This window comes from Dermacentor albipictus, chromosome 9, assembly GCF_038994185.2.
Source record: "Dermacentor albipictus isolate Rhodes 1998 colony chromosome 9, USDA_Dalb.pri_finalv2, whole genome shotgun sequence".
NCBI classification, from domain to species: domain Eukaryota; kingdom Metazoa; phylum Arthropoda; class Arachnida; order Ixodida; family Ixodidae; genus Dermacentor; species Dermacentor albipictus.
The window spans coordinates 64,364,019-64,381,127 of NC_091829.1; the positions used below are offsets into that span (position 1 = coordinate 64,364,019).

Consider the following 17,109-nt stretch of genomic DNA (forward strand, 5'->3'; position numbering starts at 1 on the left):
CGAAGCAAGGCAATATCAGCGAATCGCAAGTTACTAAGGTATTCTCCATTAAATCTTATGCCCAATTCTTCCCAATCCAGATATCTGAATACCTCCTGTAAACACGCTGTGAATAGCATTGCAGAGATCGTATCTCCCTGTCTGACGCCTTTCCTTATAGGAATTTCGTTGTTTTCTTTATGTTGGACTACGGCGGCTGTGGAGCCGCTGTAGATATATTTCAGTATTTTTAGATACGGCTCGTCTACACCCTGATTCCGTAATGCCTTCAGGACTGCCGAGGTTTCGACTGAATTAAACACTGTCTTGTAATCAATGAAAGCTATATATAAGGGTTGGTTATATTCCGCACATTTCTCTATCACCTGATTGATACTGTGAATATGGTCTATTGTTGAGTAGCCTTTACAAAATCCTGCCTGGTCTTTTGGCTGACAGAAGTCTAACGTGTTCCTGATTCTATTTGTGATTACCTTAGTGAATGCTTTGTTGGCAACGGACAGTAAGCTGATCGGTCTATAATTTTTCAAGTCTTTGGCGTCCCCTTTCTTATGTATTAGGATTATGTTAGCGTTCTTCCAAGATTCCGGTACGCTCGAGGTCATGAGGCATTCCGTATACAGGGTGGCAAGGTTTTCTAGAGCAATCTGCCCGCCATACTTCAACAAATCTGCTGTTACTTGATCCTCCCCAACTGCCTTCCCCCTTTGAATAGCTCGCAGGGCTTTCTTTACGTTTGCCGGCGTTACCTGTGGGATTTCGAATTCCTCTAGACTATTGGGGGTTGCTTATGGGGAAATTCGAAACGGTCGCTTTCTTTTTTTCCTGTTCAAAAGCCGTTACTTTGACAGCTTTCAAAGTTCTTTCCGCTCAGCTGAGAGACGAAAGGGTGCCAGCAACGCCATATTTGAAGCAAATGCGGCGTCCGTTAGGGGTAACGTGCGCCGCGTGTTTGAAGTGCACACGCTCATTACCGAAAACGAACTTACTTCTTTAGTTGCGATTTTCTGCATATATTTATGCACAAGACGAGGTAGCTGTGTAGTTGGCTATATGGGGTACACGGCACGCTGTGGATGGTGTCCAAGGCGCTTTGCGGGGTAACTAACCGGAATCGGAAGAGATAAAAGAGCGAGTAGAAGGCAGAATATTGAAACTGAGTGGAGAAGACGAAAATTGGAGAGAAGGGTCCAGGAAAATGCAGATACCAATTTCCACCCAGATGGGTCCGCTTGGAGGTGGTTTCTACGTGAAGCTGGCGCCAAAGGGGCGTGTTGTCTCCGCCGTGGGGACTTAAAGGTCCGAAAACCCGTCTCTGCTCAACCCCCTGAATACCTTTTTCCTGGAATACGGCTGAGCCACGCACGGCTACACGCGGGCGATCCCATCCCACTATGCTCGGGATCGTGGAGTCGCAACAGTTTAGATGCCTGCTTACGGAGTCGCCCTTGCTCGACCAATCTTTCTCTCTCTTTGTCTGTAGGCTTTAGATGCTTCGGCTTAAAGTGGCACGTTTCGTGAACTTTGCAGGACATTTGTCCTAGGGATCTTCGGGCGTCCTCGAAACCTCACGCTCTCATTAATGTCTAATGAAAGTGGTAAGACTGGTTACTCGGCAATACTAGACGTACGTTCCTGCGGCGACCGTCGGCATCCTGCCTCGTAACCGAGTGAACAAGCACATCGACAAATGCGAGCGCACGCGGAGCGTAGCGGCAGAATAAAAAGTGGCCAGAGCTAAGAGAGCGTGAGAAGGAACGTGGAGGAGGATGTTTCAGCGGAACCACGAGGTGGGTAGTGGAGCAGGAGGGTATGGGAGAAAGCGTGAGAAGAAAAGCGCAGTGCCGCGCTAGACAGGCTCTGCGGTGACAGTGGCTGCAAGATGGCGCCAGAGTAACACGCCCCTTGTGCATGGAAACAAAGCGCTGCATGAGCGCTGCATGAGATCCATCTGCGGCTGCTGCTGTGAATCGTGCCCACACGTCACCTACGCACTGCCTCTTGCGGTCCCCAGGTAAGCGAGATAGTTGCGCCACACTTCTCTCCGTTGGCAGCGGGCCGCAGAAGACGGATTGTCCGTGCCAGCCCATATATCGCGAAATGAAAGTACTTATACAGCGGCGCGCGAATTCCGCATATGGGAGTATTGTAACAATCTGTGATCTTTTTTGTCCCATATCGGCAAGGCTTTTTAAAAAACGCTAAAAGGATAACCCATTAAAATGATTATCCTTCGTCGTTATTATGCATGAGAATATGTGCGAATGATTAGGCTTGCTCCGGAAAGCATCAAGAGAGAGAGAGAGAGAGAATGGAATGGTAAAGGCAGTGAAGTAAACAGAAAGATGTTCTGGTTTGCTAGCCTGCGCTGCGGCAAGGGTAAACGGGAAAAGAAGAAAACAAAAAGAAGAGCAGAGAAATAAACGAAATGCCCGATAAAGTTAGAGGAGGTCGACAACTAAGAGATCTAGGTCCATAGGGTGTCTCAGTTAACTTTAACCAAGATTTTTAACCAAGAAAAGAATGTAAAAACATCGCAAGAACATAGCGAGATGCAACTTTCAGATCAATGGTGTTCGGTTGTCAGAACTCTAGCACAGAACACCAGTGGGTTTAGGAATTCTGTGTTGCACCATACTTTTACATTTTTTTTTTCATTTTCGTTGAACAGCTTGGCCAACGTAAGCTGTGACACACGGTGAAATGGCCTCGGCATGCTCCGAAGTTGGGCTAGTTGGTATGGCCCTACCGGCATACGAGGGTGGTACATACGAAGCACGGGGAGAAGAGAACCACAGGACGAGCGCTGGTCCTGAAATCTTACTTTCTCTGCATTGAGTCTATCGCGCTCTCATATGCCAATGGTATAATAGGTCACTCGAACGCAACCACTTTGATAGTGCCTTGAGCGACTTAGTCTGACTGCTCTTTAAGGTCGGCGTTCCAGGATTGCCTGTTCCACAAGTGGCCTGTCGTTAAGACGGGCCAACACGGTCGCAGACGACTGCCCATGTGTGCTTTGCTCTATCGAGGACCGTGGCGAAGAGGAAGCTATCTGATATATTTGTGGGAAAGGCTATGAATACCACCGTAACCATTGCTCGAGAATTGAGAAGAACACGTGTATTCAGCAAGGTAACCCATCGTATAGCTCACGTAGAATATTTTTGGGGTAACCACGCTGAACATTTTTGCCCATGGCCATTCTTCAGCTGTTGTCCATTGTGGTTTCCATTCCGATGGGGTTGACAGCTACACACTCTACACACAAAGGGCTTTTCACGTTTGCGTATGCGGTAATGCATCCTGAGGTCGTGAACGTTTTGTGCAAAGTACCCTATTAACAATGAGAAGCACGGCTGAACGAAATTTACCCGATCATGTGGTTGGTCATGTGATCTTGGAAGGCTTCCGAGAAATTGAAAGCAATCCCGCACTTAAAGCACACGAGGTTGGCGTCAGCAGCCAGGTTCTCTTGTTGGCCCAGCGGCAGTTCCCTGGCACCTTCAGGGATCCTACTAGAGTACACATACCAAGCACAAATAAAGTTTAGCTGGGCATGACAATCATTCTGTTAAAGGCAAAGGCAAGGACTTCGGGATTAATTTATTACAGTTTAATTACACAATATGCACATTATAGAAGACTTATTACACCCATATCCAGAGGCAGTTTTGGGGCATAGAGTTAAGGTGCATTCAAACAGGTAATGCGAACTGGAGAGGTATCATTTGTTGCTTTTTTTAACATACTCCCCTACTTTACGAATGCAATATGGGAGACTTGAAGGCATAATAAAGAAGTAAGAACATTCGCGTTTGTATCGTCTTCAAGTACGCAGAATGCGCACCAGCTAACAATGCTCCTGTATGCAGCAGCAATCGGCAATAATCATATATCTACTCTTCTAGCTACAAGTACAAATAGTGTGTTTAGTAAAGGACTGAGTTCTCTCTTCTGCTGACACTCGGCCGAGTCGTTCACTTCTTTCAGCGCAACCACGGACGATACACGGTATCTGAAGTGGGACGCAGTCGCCGCACCCTATGAAAGTATTTCGCCACTCCACAGGAGACCATAGGAAAGGACACCTTGCGCAGTCGACAAAACATGAACGCCACCACACTAATAGAAGCACTACGCTTGGGCAGAGACGGATGGAAAACGTGGAGGCTAGTTCGTCAGAGGTGCGACCTTTCTGCAAGCGACGGAGTGTACGGAAAGCGAAGGTCGGGATCTACAAAAGCAGCCCTACTCAGCGTGATCTGCGAAGACGTGATTAAGGTATACTTCAACTTTACTGTCGCGGCAGGAGAAAGCACAGAAGAGTGCAAGCATGTTACCAAATTTGAAGAGTACTTTGTCGAAGAGGAAAGTAAAGTTCACGAGATACTTTTTTTTTCACGCACGAGTGCAAGCCGAAGGTGCAACGTTTGAGCAATTATATTACGGGATGTTAAGAGTCACTAGACACTGCAACTTTGTAGTTGGGATGGACGACATGGTTCACGACCAGATTGTATTCGGAACAATCTTTCCGAAATTGCGAGAGAAAATGCTGCGAGAAAAGAACGCGACTCTCCGGATGGGTACCCATTTTCGCAAGGCATCGGAGCCGGTAGCCCATCGGAACTAAATATGGGCCAGACAACGACAAACGTCTCATGTGGGTGCCGCGACCTCGAGCGCGAATATTCCGGAGCCGCCACAACCGCAAGCCAGGTGCAATCGGTGCGGCCGAGTTCATGAGGCCATACTTTGCCCAGCCTATGGCGAGACTTATAGTGCACGTAACAAACTCAACGACATTGCTTCTTCCTGTCGAGTAAGCGTTAAACTTGTTAAAGTATATAAGATGGACGACCATTTTAACGTACTGGCCCTCACCTTAAGTAGCATTCGCAACATCCGTGATTGACTGATGTAAGCGAAAATAGGTGGCAAAGACGTAATGCTCCAAGTCGACAGCGGATCACAAACGAACCTCGTTTGCCTGTCCATTTACGGCAAGGAAAACGTTGGTTCACTTCCACCCAACGTCTCAGCATTGTCTTTGTGAGTAGGTGGCACGAGCAGGCATTGAGGCTAATTTTCAGCGACAGTGGCCAACTACAACCGTTGAAAGTACACCGAGCTCTTCGTCGTAACGGAAGACAAACAAGCCATTCTAGATTTCATAGCAAGCTAGAAGGCGGGCGAGAACGCCGGCCTTCTCCAGTGGAAGGTAGAACAAGCTCTGAAGCTGTGGCACAGAAATTCCCCTCGTATTTTCCGGGGAGCGAATGGCTGCGCCTTGGGTACAAATTGGGCGGCAGAAGGGTACCGCGCCTGAGGTTCAGGCAGCGCGCAGAAACGTTTCATCGCTATAAGGGTCACTGTTTGACGAACTACAGTGAGTGAAATGGGGCGGCATAATCTAAAAAAAGTTGGCAGCCCAACAGAGTGGGTAAGCCTCTTAGTTCTCAGCGAGAAGGTTGAAAGGCTCAGTTTGCTTAGACCCGAGAGAGAGAGCAGTCAAACTTATAAAAGGGAGCGTTACCATATTCCACGACGCGAGCATGTCCAGGCATAATTCATTGGAGCCACCTAATTGTTGCAGATGCCAATGCAGGCTTCTACCAAATATTTATCCGGGAATGTCCCATAGTGTGCACGCCTGAAACGCCATGCCGGCGTCATTGTTTCTTGAGGCTCGCTTTCGGTATCGCGTCGGCCAGCGTCGCTAGCCAGAAAATGCTGAACGAGATACTCGATGGTTAACCAGGTGTAGGCGTATGTGTTAAAGGCGTGCCGGTTATTCGGGTGCAATAAAGCAGGAACATGACACGCGCCTACAGATTGTACCGGAAGCAGCTGCTTACGCAGGGCTCACCTTCAGCGCAGCTAAGTGCAAATTCGGGGTCTAAGAAATCAAGTTTTTAAACGTTATAATTTCTTCAGAAGGGATCATGCTGGATCCAAGTTTATTGTCGAGCATCGTAAGTATGCCTGTACCGCAAAGCGAAATACGCTGTGATTTGCGTGCCTAGAAAATTTCACAGCGCCACACCAGATCCAAAGGACTTCTCTACTTTCTGTTCGCTCTGTACGCCGTAACACGACCTGAGCTCGTAACCCTTTGAAAGCAATACCCGACTAACAAGGACTAACGCGGCAGAAAAATACTTTACCCCGTCAAGTGGTTGATCATATGATCATGAAAATCTTCCTCGTAAGCGAAAGTAATGCGGCACTGAAAGCATACGAGGGTTGTGTTAGCAGCCTGGTTCCCATGTTGTCCCAGCGGCAGTTCCCAGGCGCCTTCTGGGTTCCTGCAAGAGTACAGATAACGAGCATAAATAAGAAAATTCGCCAGTAAGGGCCCGCATTTAAGATCGTTCATTTATGGGTATTAGATATCAAGATATACGTATTACATTTTCATTATACCAAAGTCACAGTATACAAGATTCATTACAACCACGGTGAGAGGCTCTTACGGGGAACAGAGATAAGGTACAGCCGTGCTTGTGAGTTCAGAGGCCATGGGAGCACGGGACAAATGCGATGTGGGCTCTGTATCGCGACGTGGTGCTTGCTGTCGAGAGTGCTGCAGCGCGCATGCGCGTATTTCATTACTCGCTGGCCAGCTCGTTCTCTCGAATCCCGCCTATGCACGTGCCGTTCAGGCAAATTCGCGATCGCCACCACCAGCATAGCGGTGGCGACGAATCCGCAGAGAGCCAAATAAACTTTTGCAACAGCAACAACAATTGCCAAGGCCCGAGCTCGGCAACGTTTCTAAGCTATAGAAACACCTGGTCACATCTCCAATGATAGCGGCTTTCGAACAGTGACACTTTAACGTTACTATTAGGCACAAACACGTGTCTTTCATTTCTATACATGTTTCCGATGCGGCTGTCTACCGCACGTTCTTCATACCGGCCCCGCTGCCTGCAAAAATCGCTGCCGCTAGCCGACGGCCGCCATAATCATAAAGCACTGCGGAATGCTACTCTTCCGAAGCTCCAGTGCTTCTAAGCACGACCGACACGAAATCCAAAATGAAAAGTTTGCACGCGTGACAACAGAACGACAGCTTTCTTTGTGTGGCCAACCGCGGTTTGCTTTACGTGCGTGCCGTTCCGCCGAAAGCGCGAGCGGTGTTTAACGCCCGCAAGGACATGGAAAAAGCACGAGCAGTGTGAACGGGCGCTTGCATAATTCAGAAACGGCGCGTGGCTGTGGCGCGGAAAGTACCACAATATTCTGATGGACGGCATGCACGTATGTGCGGAGCAAACTAACAATCAAAACAGCGAGTATGGGGGGACGCGCATGCGCACTGCTACTCTCTCGACAGAAGGCATCACGTCCGCAGTTGGCGCGCACGTGGCAATTGCAATGCGCTGCCCCGGCCTCCAAACTAATGAGCGCGACTGTACATTTAAAGAGGAAGTGCGAACAAAAGATGCAATCGCTGTTGGTATTTTTCACATATTACTCAGTATAAGAATGCAATATGAGAAACTTAGAACCATTAAACAGGGAAATGATAGTAATCCTGCTCAGTACAGATATACGCAACCGGGAAAGGAAGATGTACGTGTAAACTTTTGAGCAAAGAGATAAACAAAACAAAGAAAAAGGTAGACCAATTGGAGTAATTTTTCATTTTATTATTTGTATTATTTTCTTAACATCGTGTTTCTAGTACAGAGAGACTGCCATCGAACGCCGCTCCCAGAAAAGTGCAAAGCAATACACGACAATGTGCATGCACTGTTTTTGGGACCACCCACGCAAGGGCACATCGACTGTCAAAGAACTGCAGGTCTTCGGAAGACACAGTCTTCGTAGCTGATTTCCGACGGGTTTGGCATATGTGGAATCAGGTTATATTGAAACGACAGTAATAAAATAACAGGCCCTTTTCATGTTTCTAGAGCATCGCAGCGAGTAGGAAACGGTATAAGAATGCAAGTCTGAATGGGACCAAAAAGGCCGGTATTACGTAAAATTATTCCAATCTGTTTTCATTCCGAATCCGCCATTAGTCCTCCGTGTCAGGTCAGATTGATTCGGCTCCAGCCCATAGGGGCGGGCGCAACGACCATATGAGCAGAGCCCGAGCCATTTTGACCAATCAGGGAGGGCTAATGGCGGATTTCGAGTAAAAACATATTGGAATAGTTTTACGTTTTGCCGGCCTTGACTAGCGACAATAACATCGAAAATTACACACTTTGCATTATACTCCTGTAGAGGATGCACTGCCGCAAATATAAGCTTGTTGTGGCAAAGCCACCCTGCGGCACTTTTTTTTTTATGCGAAACGAGTGTGTTTGGATTAATCATGGCTAGCGCGACGCAGCGGTACCTAGAAGGCGTCTTCGGTGGTGCCCACAAGAAGCGAAGTCTGGTCGCACAGTAGGTAACCTAACTGTACGGTCGTAAATGGTGGCATTACGGCTGAAAATTAGTTACGTGGCAGGATACACTGCAGTAACCATATTATTGCTCCAGTTTGCTTCGTGGTCAAAAAAGAAAGGGCCAACCCAGCGATGACGCGGAAGGTAAGGCTTACGCAACATACGAGTATAGGACAAACCATGTCTACAAAACCTTTCTTTTCCGGTAATATCTCAGCCTTCCGCTCTCCCTGCAAGAGAGTAGGCACGGAAGGAAACTCCAAGGAAATATATACGGTGTTGTCTGGAAGTCTGGCGAAAATTTCTGATAGTATGGTTTATTGAAAATCAATACGATTTTTTAAAAAAACATATGTATCAGTAACGGCAGACTTCGGAAAACAGGTTATGTGCTCCTTTTGTTTCGCTAATTTGTTAACAATAATTATACGGTGTAATTAGAGGAGTTACGCTGCTACTGACAGGAACATGTCGAGATGGTGCCGGCATGATCGCTTCTCACATTAGAACGCACGACACATCTTTCTCCTAGATCATGCTGCACGAGGTTGTCTCATGTTTTGCTAGGAAGCTGAAACTTGGCTCTTGATGAGCAAGAAAATTGGGTGCATGAGAAATGTGCACCTGAAAATGTGCGCGAGAAAATGCACGAGAAATGTCGAGAAAGAGAGAGAAATGTCGTCTGTTTCCGTCTTCTCACGTCTCCCTTTATTGAAATTCTGGTGTGTTTACATGCCAAAACAACGATAGGTTAATGAGTCACGCCGTAGTGGAGGACTCCGGATTAATTTTGACAGCCTGGAGTTCTTGACAGTGCAACCAGTGCAGGGGCGCATTAAGAGCGGAGCTCTTCTGAATCAAGCCTTCGTAGCCCAGCATCCGGTGTCACACGGAGGCAGTTTCCGGACCCGACCGCCAGAGAGTACGACGAGAATTCGAGCGGGACCCCGCCGGGATGGGGGTGGACCAATCAGAGGGCGCGCAAAGGGAGTGGGGAGGAGAGGGGTATAAGAGCAGGTGTTTCGCCGGCTCGCGCGCTTTCACCCCACGGATTCCACTTGGCGCGAGTGGCAGTAGGAGCTCGCACTAGAGCGACAGAGCCGACGTCGCACACATTCCGAGCTTCGAGTGCGAGAATCCAAAGCAAAGCGCCAGTGGAGTGAAGCCGCTACCACCGAGGATCATGAACGGGAAGTGCAAGGCCAGCGCGGGTGGAGGCAAGTGAACCCCCACTTTGAAGAGAAGGCATCGCAAGCCAAGCGCCAGCAGACGCAAACTAACCTCCAACTTCAAGAGTAGGAGGCCGAGCATAGACGTCAACGTAGAGAGATCTCTCCCATGAGGGTGCCGATGGACTGTTCGAGAGTGAATTTTTCGACCTTGAGGGCGGCCACAGGTGCAAGGTGTGTTCTAGAATGTTGCCTGATCACAACCTCACGCCACTGAAGAGTGTGAAATCCGGAACCGGAGCTCGAATCTAAGAAAACGATGACAAAGAAGTTTATGAAAATCGTGCTAAACACAAGGTTAACCCTTGCTGCATGGAAAACTTAAATGTAAAGGGAAGCCAGGGGAAAACAGGAAAGATTGAAAGTGAGAGAAAGACAAAGGCAGGAGGGAGAGAGAGAGACAGGGAAAGGCAACTACCGGTTTCCCCCGGGTGGGTCAGTCCGAGGGTGCCGTCTACGTGAAGCCAAGGCCAAAGGGGTGTGTTGCCTCCACCGAGGGGCCTTAAAAGTCCTGACACTCAGCCTCGGCTATACCCCCAGGATCCCCTTTTCCCCGGGCACGGGTAAGCCACGCACGGTTAAATGCGGGAGGGTCCATCCATCGGGTGCTCGGGTACGTGGTGTCGCAACACACCAAACGCCTGCTGATCAATTCGATACCTCTTCGCAGTTTTAAGCGAGGCTCGACTGCAAGCTCTTTCTCCCCTGTATACCGAGACGAGCACTGAGCTACGAGCAGAGAGAACATGGTACGCTTCTCACTGAATGCCGCGGAGTGTGAACAAAGCGCAGTGACCAACCACTTCGCTCAAGGGGCATCGCTGTCATCGTCTTTATTGAGTCGACATGTAGTGTTCAAAAAAACCTCGTGCGACGAGTCCCTTCGGCCGAAGAGTGGGCAAAGACGTTATTGAGCCTAGTGTATGAAGAACAAGTCAGGCTGGTGGAAGGTTTGGCCAAGGTACCGAGCCCATGCGTCCTAACCTGAATCCCTCCCCGGCCTGGCATCACATTCCCCTTCTCATATTGCAAGACAGCTGTTAAGCCTCAACGGTTTATTTCGCAGGTCACGCACTGAAGGCGATTACGCTGGCCATGATGATTAATATATACAGACGAAGAAGATGAAGGGGTAATATAATGATCACACAATTTCTTCCGCGCGTGGAAACGGCCAACCTGGTTGGTGGTTATGGCGGGAAACGCCGTGTGAAAGGCTTTAAACGCGAAACATGCACAATCTTTGTTGCACGGCAGCAGCCATCCAAAGGCGGAAGTGGAGTGACACGATAGTTGACTGGCGAAGTGTGTTCCCGAACAATGTAGGGCCCGATAAAACGGGACTGAAAATTCTCGCACAATCCCGGAGCGCAAACTGGGCTCCACAGTAACACTTCGTCTCGAGGGTGGAAGGAAACGACACGGTGAGATGCATTAAAGCAAATTTTGCAGTTTTGTTGACTGGCGTCTGCGGTGAGAGGGGCACATTGGCGACAACGGGCAATACGAGAAACGAACTGCTCGCACACTGATGTGGACGAAGGCATGGGGACATCGAAGAAAGAAACGTCGAGGATAGTGATCGGTTGGCGACCATACAACAGGAAAAAGGGTGAGTACCCCGTAGTCCGTTGGACAGCCGTGTTGCATGCGAAAGTGAGGAATGGTAGAATGACATCCGAATTGGTGCGGTCAGGGTTGATGTACATTGATATCATGTCGGACAGCGTGCGATGAAAGTGCCCTGTGAGACGATTAGTTTCTGGGTGGTAGCTGCAAGCTGTTTTATGGATGGTATTTGACGCACGGAGAACATCGTCAAGTTTAGAGAGAAAGGTCCTGCCGTGGTAACTCAGAAGGAAACGTGGGGCTCCATGCCGTAAAAAGATGGCTTCCAAGAAAAAGGCTGTAACCTCCTCTGCTGATCCCGAAGATGGTGTGGCTGTTTCAGCGTTTACCCCCAGTGGTTAAGGGTAGCGGTTCATAGAGGTCGATACCAACGATTGCGAAAAGAGCTTCAGGACACGGGACAGGTTGGAGCAGTCCAGCCGTAGATGAGGTCAATCGCTTGCGGTGTTGGAAGAGCGAACAGGTAGCCACGTATTTCGCTAAGCTGGTTGCAAGTCCAGGCCAAGAGAAGCGGCTGCGAATTCGCTCACAGGTTTTATAGAAACGGAAGTGACCGGCAGTGGAATCATCCTGAATGGTCTTCAGTATCTGGGCCCGAAGTTATCGGGGAACGACAGGAACCCAACGGTGTCCTTCGGGATGAAGCACGTACTGGTATAATATCGAATTTTCGATCTTGAAGTTCTTCAACTGCTGATGGAGCCGAGCGTAAGGTGTGCGATATGATCCGCGAATACGTTCCATACCGGAGTCGCAGTAGGAGTCATTACCTTGGCTAGAGGCAAACGTATGAGAATGGCTGGATGATAGCCGGTCGAGAGGTGCGAGCGAAGGGAATGCAGGGGACGCGTTTTGCGGTTTCCTCACGGAAGTTGGTAAGCAAGCAGCGTTTTAAGACGGTGGTAGGGGACAACGAGAGAGAGCATCGGCATCCTGGTGTTTCTTTCCAGACTTGTAGGTGACGTCAAAGTCGTATTCTTGTAAACGAAGTATCCAACAGCCGAGACGTCCGATTAAATTCTTCAGCGCCGCCAACCAGCACAAGGCGTGGTAATCAGTAACGACCGTAAAGTGGCGGCCGTGCAGCTAAGGCCGAAATTTTCGGATGGACCAAACAACGGTGAGACACTCTTGCGCGGAAATTGTATAATTTTTCTCTGCATCTGTTAGCGTGCGACGGGCGTATGCAGCCAAACGGTCTTCATAATTTTGCTGACGTTGCAGAAGAACAGCACCGATACCGTGTTCGCTGGCATCAGTATGTAGAACAGTGGTGTAGAGCATGCGCTGTTGTCGACATGACAAAACACAGGTTCAGACGTGAGGGCATGCTTGAGGGCGTCAAAAGCAGTTTGGAATTCGTCCTACCATAAGTAGGGAGCTCCAGAAGGAAGGAGTTGATGGAGCGGTGCCGAAATGGTGGCAAACTTACGTTTGAAGGGCCGGGAATACGAAGCTAGGCCAAGGAAGCTATGCAAGTCTTTGGCGCGTTGAGGCCTGGGGAAGCGGACGACAGCGGTAATCTTATCGGGGTCGGTTCGAAGGCCATCCTTGCTGACAAGGTGTCCGAGCTCTTTAATGGTTTTGCTGGCGAAGTGGCACTTTTTTTCTATTCAGCTGAAGGCCAGCAGCCGAGAGGCATGTAAGGACATCGTCGAGGCGCTGCAAGTGCTGATGGAAGGTCGACGAAAATATAATGATGTCGTCAAGGTAGCATAAGCAAGTCTTCCACCTTAGGCCCCGTAGTACGGTGTCAATAATCCGCTCAAATGTGGAAGGAGCATTACACAGGCCCAGAGGCATTACAATAAATTCGTAAAGTCCATCGGGTGTCGCAAAGGACCTTTTCTCCTTGTCTGCTTCGTGTATGGGGATCTGCCAGTATCCGAAGCGTAGATCAAGGCTGGAGAAATACTCCGTGCCTTGTAATCAATCTAACGCATCATCGATTACATATTTATAAGGTTCCCTTCTCCTACTCCTCCGCCCCTTCCTCCTCCTCCGTGTAGCATTCTGAAGAGAAACGTTCTGGAACATACTGGATTACAAAAGTCCTCGTAGAACCAACATTGAATTAATCTCTTTTAATCCTCCCTCAACATGTCTCGGCGGATGAGATTAAGAAGTTTGCAGGCACAGCATGGCCACAATTAGTACATGACCGGGGTTGTTGGAGAAGTATGGGAGAGGCCTTTGCCCTGCAGTGGTCGTAACCAGGCTGCTGATGATGATGATGATGAACGCACAGACACACGTGTACATATGTAAACATGTAATACCTACACAAGTTTATATTTTTTCACGATAATTTTTATTAAAGTCCATACTTTTCTCTTTCCTTCATTCCGTCTGATTTTCTTCTACCTTTTTCAAAGCAACCCGGTTGATATTTCCATTATTCTTCACTACTACCTTCACACTCGGTCGTTCACAATGAAGACTGGATTTACTCCAACTCTGATGCGCGCTATCACGCACCCTATATAGTGCACAAAACTTGTGTGCAGAAAACGTCGTGGTGCCCTAGTAAAAAAAGATACAAACAAGCACAAGAAATGCTATTCCAAAGCGCACAATAGATTCATATTATGTATGACGTCCCATAACATTGTTGGCGTAACACTAAACCAAACAGAATATAACTGAGTTAGTGAAATCCGAACATTAATAATAAATTTAGGGAACTCAGTCATGGCACATAGTGAGACACCCTGCACCTTTAATTCACCTATGTGAGACAGGCCACGCACGAGAATAAAAACGCTACGAATAATGAAATCCCATATGATGAAAAGCACTTTCAGTGCTTATTGAAAATCACATAGATATCCAGTCTCGGGGCTCAGGTGAATAGGCATACATCTTTGAGTACGAAAGATAAAGAAATATTGGGGGCTCGTATTTCCACACTTTCACGCCTATCTACCTGATGTCATAGGTGTTTATCTTCATTACATTATTGGAAAGAGCTGCTGCCACATAGGGTAGGTTGGCGGCTTCTCTACAGTGTGTTCCCGCGAATGTAAGGCAGACGGATTCCTTGATGAGCGAACTGGTCGCAGTACCCACACACGATGTCTCACTGATCACATCAGCTAATCAGCATACTTTGTGCTTCAAGATCAGTATCAACACTGAAAACTGCGCTTCACACACAGTTCTTCTAAGCGCACTGAACTGTACACAGAGGACGTTCGTTTCACAGCGGTTTCGTTTTCGAGCCCGATTCCTTGCCGACCCATAAGCGATCACATCACTGTTTGCATCCGGGCGTTCCCATATGACGAGTGATGCGATATTTTCCACTGATTCGGCGAGCTCAGTGAGAACATTTGCGCGGCTTGCTGCCGGCGTGCGCCATCAGGTGCTCGTCCAGCGAAGACTTGCCAGTGAAATCACTGCAACACAAATGACACTTGTACGGTTTCTCGCCCGTATGCGTTCGCAAATGATCCTCCAGGTGATGCTTCCGCCTGAATTCCGTGGGGAAAGCCGGGCACGGATGCGGTCTCTCACCGGTGTGCCTGAGCAAGTGTGTCTGCAGTCTCGACTTCTCGGTGAAAACCTTCCCACACGCACGACACGTTTTTGACGAGCTGCTGGTGTAGTCCCCCTCGTACTCCGCTTCAGCTTTCTGTATACCGTCTGGCATCCTGTAAGGGGATAAATATTAGCTTCCTATGGCCTATTGTTACATTCATTCGAATAAAATGACGCGGAACGAATAAGATGTTTTCTACCTTTCTGTTAGGCGAATACTATCTCCGCTTCCACGCATCACAGAGGCTGCCCAGACTACACGAGCACATTCAGCTTTAAAAAGTGGCTTTATTCACAGCATCACTGGCCTAAAGCTAGTAAGTGATTAGTGGGACCTCCGTGAGCAGGCATTTTACAATCTCGGAGACCTTCCACGTCACGCAATCTATTACTACTACATACCACTTCTTTATTCCTTAATCAAGAATTGGGCTGACAGATGGAGTAGCACACTGTAGTATAAACCTTATAAACAGGGATGAGGTGCGCTAAAGGTTCGCCAAGGTTTCGATAGGAGGACCTATCTTCGTCAGAAGTCTCGACCACACATTCACATGTGCAATGTCATGTGCATCGTATCTAAACTCGAGCCCTCCAGTCTGCCGCCTTCAGGTACTCCAGAAGAGCTCGAGTGGCTTTGTGACCTGATAATCTGTGAGGCCAGGCTCCCAAGACGTTCACTTCTGTAAATCGCCGATCATCAAATCTATTGCGCTCTTCGTTCTACCGGGCAGGAGTTGCCTTGCGTGCTACGTTGCGCCAAGATGTCCTACCCGCGTGTACGTTGAACACCGTCCGAAGAGTCCAAGCAAAACGCCTAAGCTCGTCATCACTGTGAATGTTCCATCCCTCAGAAAAATTGCGAGTTCAGTGTTCATGCACTTTGTTAATAGTCAGCAACGCCTAGTATAATCGTTTCTTACAAAGTACACTAGGTAATATTTCCGACGAAAGAATTCGGACGCTTGATCGATAGTCAAGCAATATATACCGCTACTGCCTTTCGTGGTGTCGCAAAACAGACTAGGGGCAGCTTGCACAAGGAATTTTGGTTCGTGATCAATTTGTACCTGTACAACAAGGTACTTTACTCCGCTCGGTTGACGCCGCGCTTCGTCTGACAGCTCCCGAGGCGAGCGCTCGCCGGGTGCAGGACGCGGCACACCCGCTGGCGGCTCACTCTCTGGCATGGGGGAAAACACGTGACCTTGTCTTGTCTTGTCGCGATGCGAGCGCGTTGGCTGCAAATCTGTCAGACATATGGCTGCCGTTTCTTCTTGAGCGCCGCGCATTCGTCTGGGGACCGTGCGAACCCGCTAGACGTGTTCGGCGATTAGCAGCTTTTAAAGGTAAGTACGTTTATATCCCGACGTTATCGGCGAGCGGGCGAGCGTCGTTCGCGGTCAGTCACGCTACGTCGGTTGCGCTGCGCCAGCCGAGCTGCCATCCCCTCTATACTTCAACGCGCGCGCCGTCGGCTGATATATCTTCGGAGCATGCGCAGAAGGTTCGCCAAGTCGCGCGCCGTCCGCAAAAGCCGTCTGCGGAGTTGGCGCCTTTTTCTTCGCTCGCAATGCAATGTGGTGCGAGAGTTCCACCGACTTCGACCTGCGAATGGCTCAGGAGCCATATCGGCACCAAGCTGGCCGGGCCCATCGGGGCGCGTCGGGAGTTTTCGCCGACGTGACGTAGCGTGCGCGCGCGCGAGCGGGCGTTACGTCGGACTGTAAACGGCCCTTAAGATGCTCTTGCTTCGATCGTAATCGCATCGCTTTCGTCGGCGACTTTCTGCGACAGTTCCTTCAGCCACGTAAGCGACGCAGTGTGGCAGCGTCCGTGTTCCTGCAAGTGGTCGTTGCGGTGCAGTTTCTTTAGCAACGGGAAGTTTTCCAGTGATGTCAGGGGATGTGGTTGGTGTGAACTAGTCGACGGCATCCCGTATTGTGCGCCGCGCGGTCCATGACTCGAATTGGCAGACCAGAGACAATTCTTCAGGTGAGTGAATTTAATAATACGCGTACGCGAAGGGGGCTAACTGCAACCGGAGACTGTGGAAACAGATTGCCGTCTTTTTTTTTTTTCGTCGTGCCGTAGATAGGCCCATAGAGAGGTTGCAGCTGGCGTCAGCGCAGCGCCAACATGTACCCTTCTCAACGCTACCTCCTCGCAGCGGGAGAGACCAAGCGGCAGGTCTGGTCAACACGGAGTTTGAGAGAATAGTTCCGCGGAAACCCGCAGGGAGGAGATAATTTAATAAAGGGAGTTATATTACCCGTGTGGAGGATCGAAATAATTTC

At 49.0% G+C, this 17,109-nt stretch overlaps 2 protein-coding genes across 9 annotated transcripts in view; both read right to left on the bottom strand.

Annotated features, from left to right (window-relative positions):
* LOC135921857 (uncharacterized) overlaps positions 1–17,109 on the bottom strand; it is a 203,794-nt gene that overhangs the window by 53,655 nt on the left and 133,030 nt on the right. The gene's annotated exons all lie outside the window — the stretch shown is intronic.
* The window catches only part of LOC135921852 (zinc finger protein 555-like), a 108,493-nt gene that overhangs the window by 27,299 nt on the left and 64,085 nt on the right, over positions 1–17,109 (bottom strand). For 5 of the 6 annotated variants that reach the window (XR_011508763.1, XM_070526239.1, XM_065456231.1 and 2 more), the window contains 2 exons: positions 6,171–6,311; positions 3,375–3,518 (listed from right to left, as the gene is read on the bottom strand). Coding sequence is in view for 5 of the 6 variants with exons in the window: in XM_070526239.1 (XP_070382340.1) it covers positions 3,375–3,518; positions 6,171–6,311 (285 nt within the window). In the remaining variant the exon portion in view is untranslated. The remainder of the gene's footprint in view (positions 1–3,374; positions 3,519–6,170; positions 6,312–17,109) is intronic. The other variant, XM_065456232.1, reaches the window with a different exon arrangement.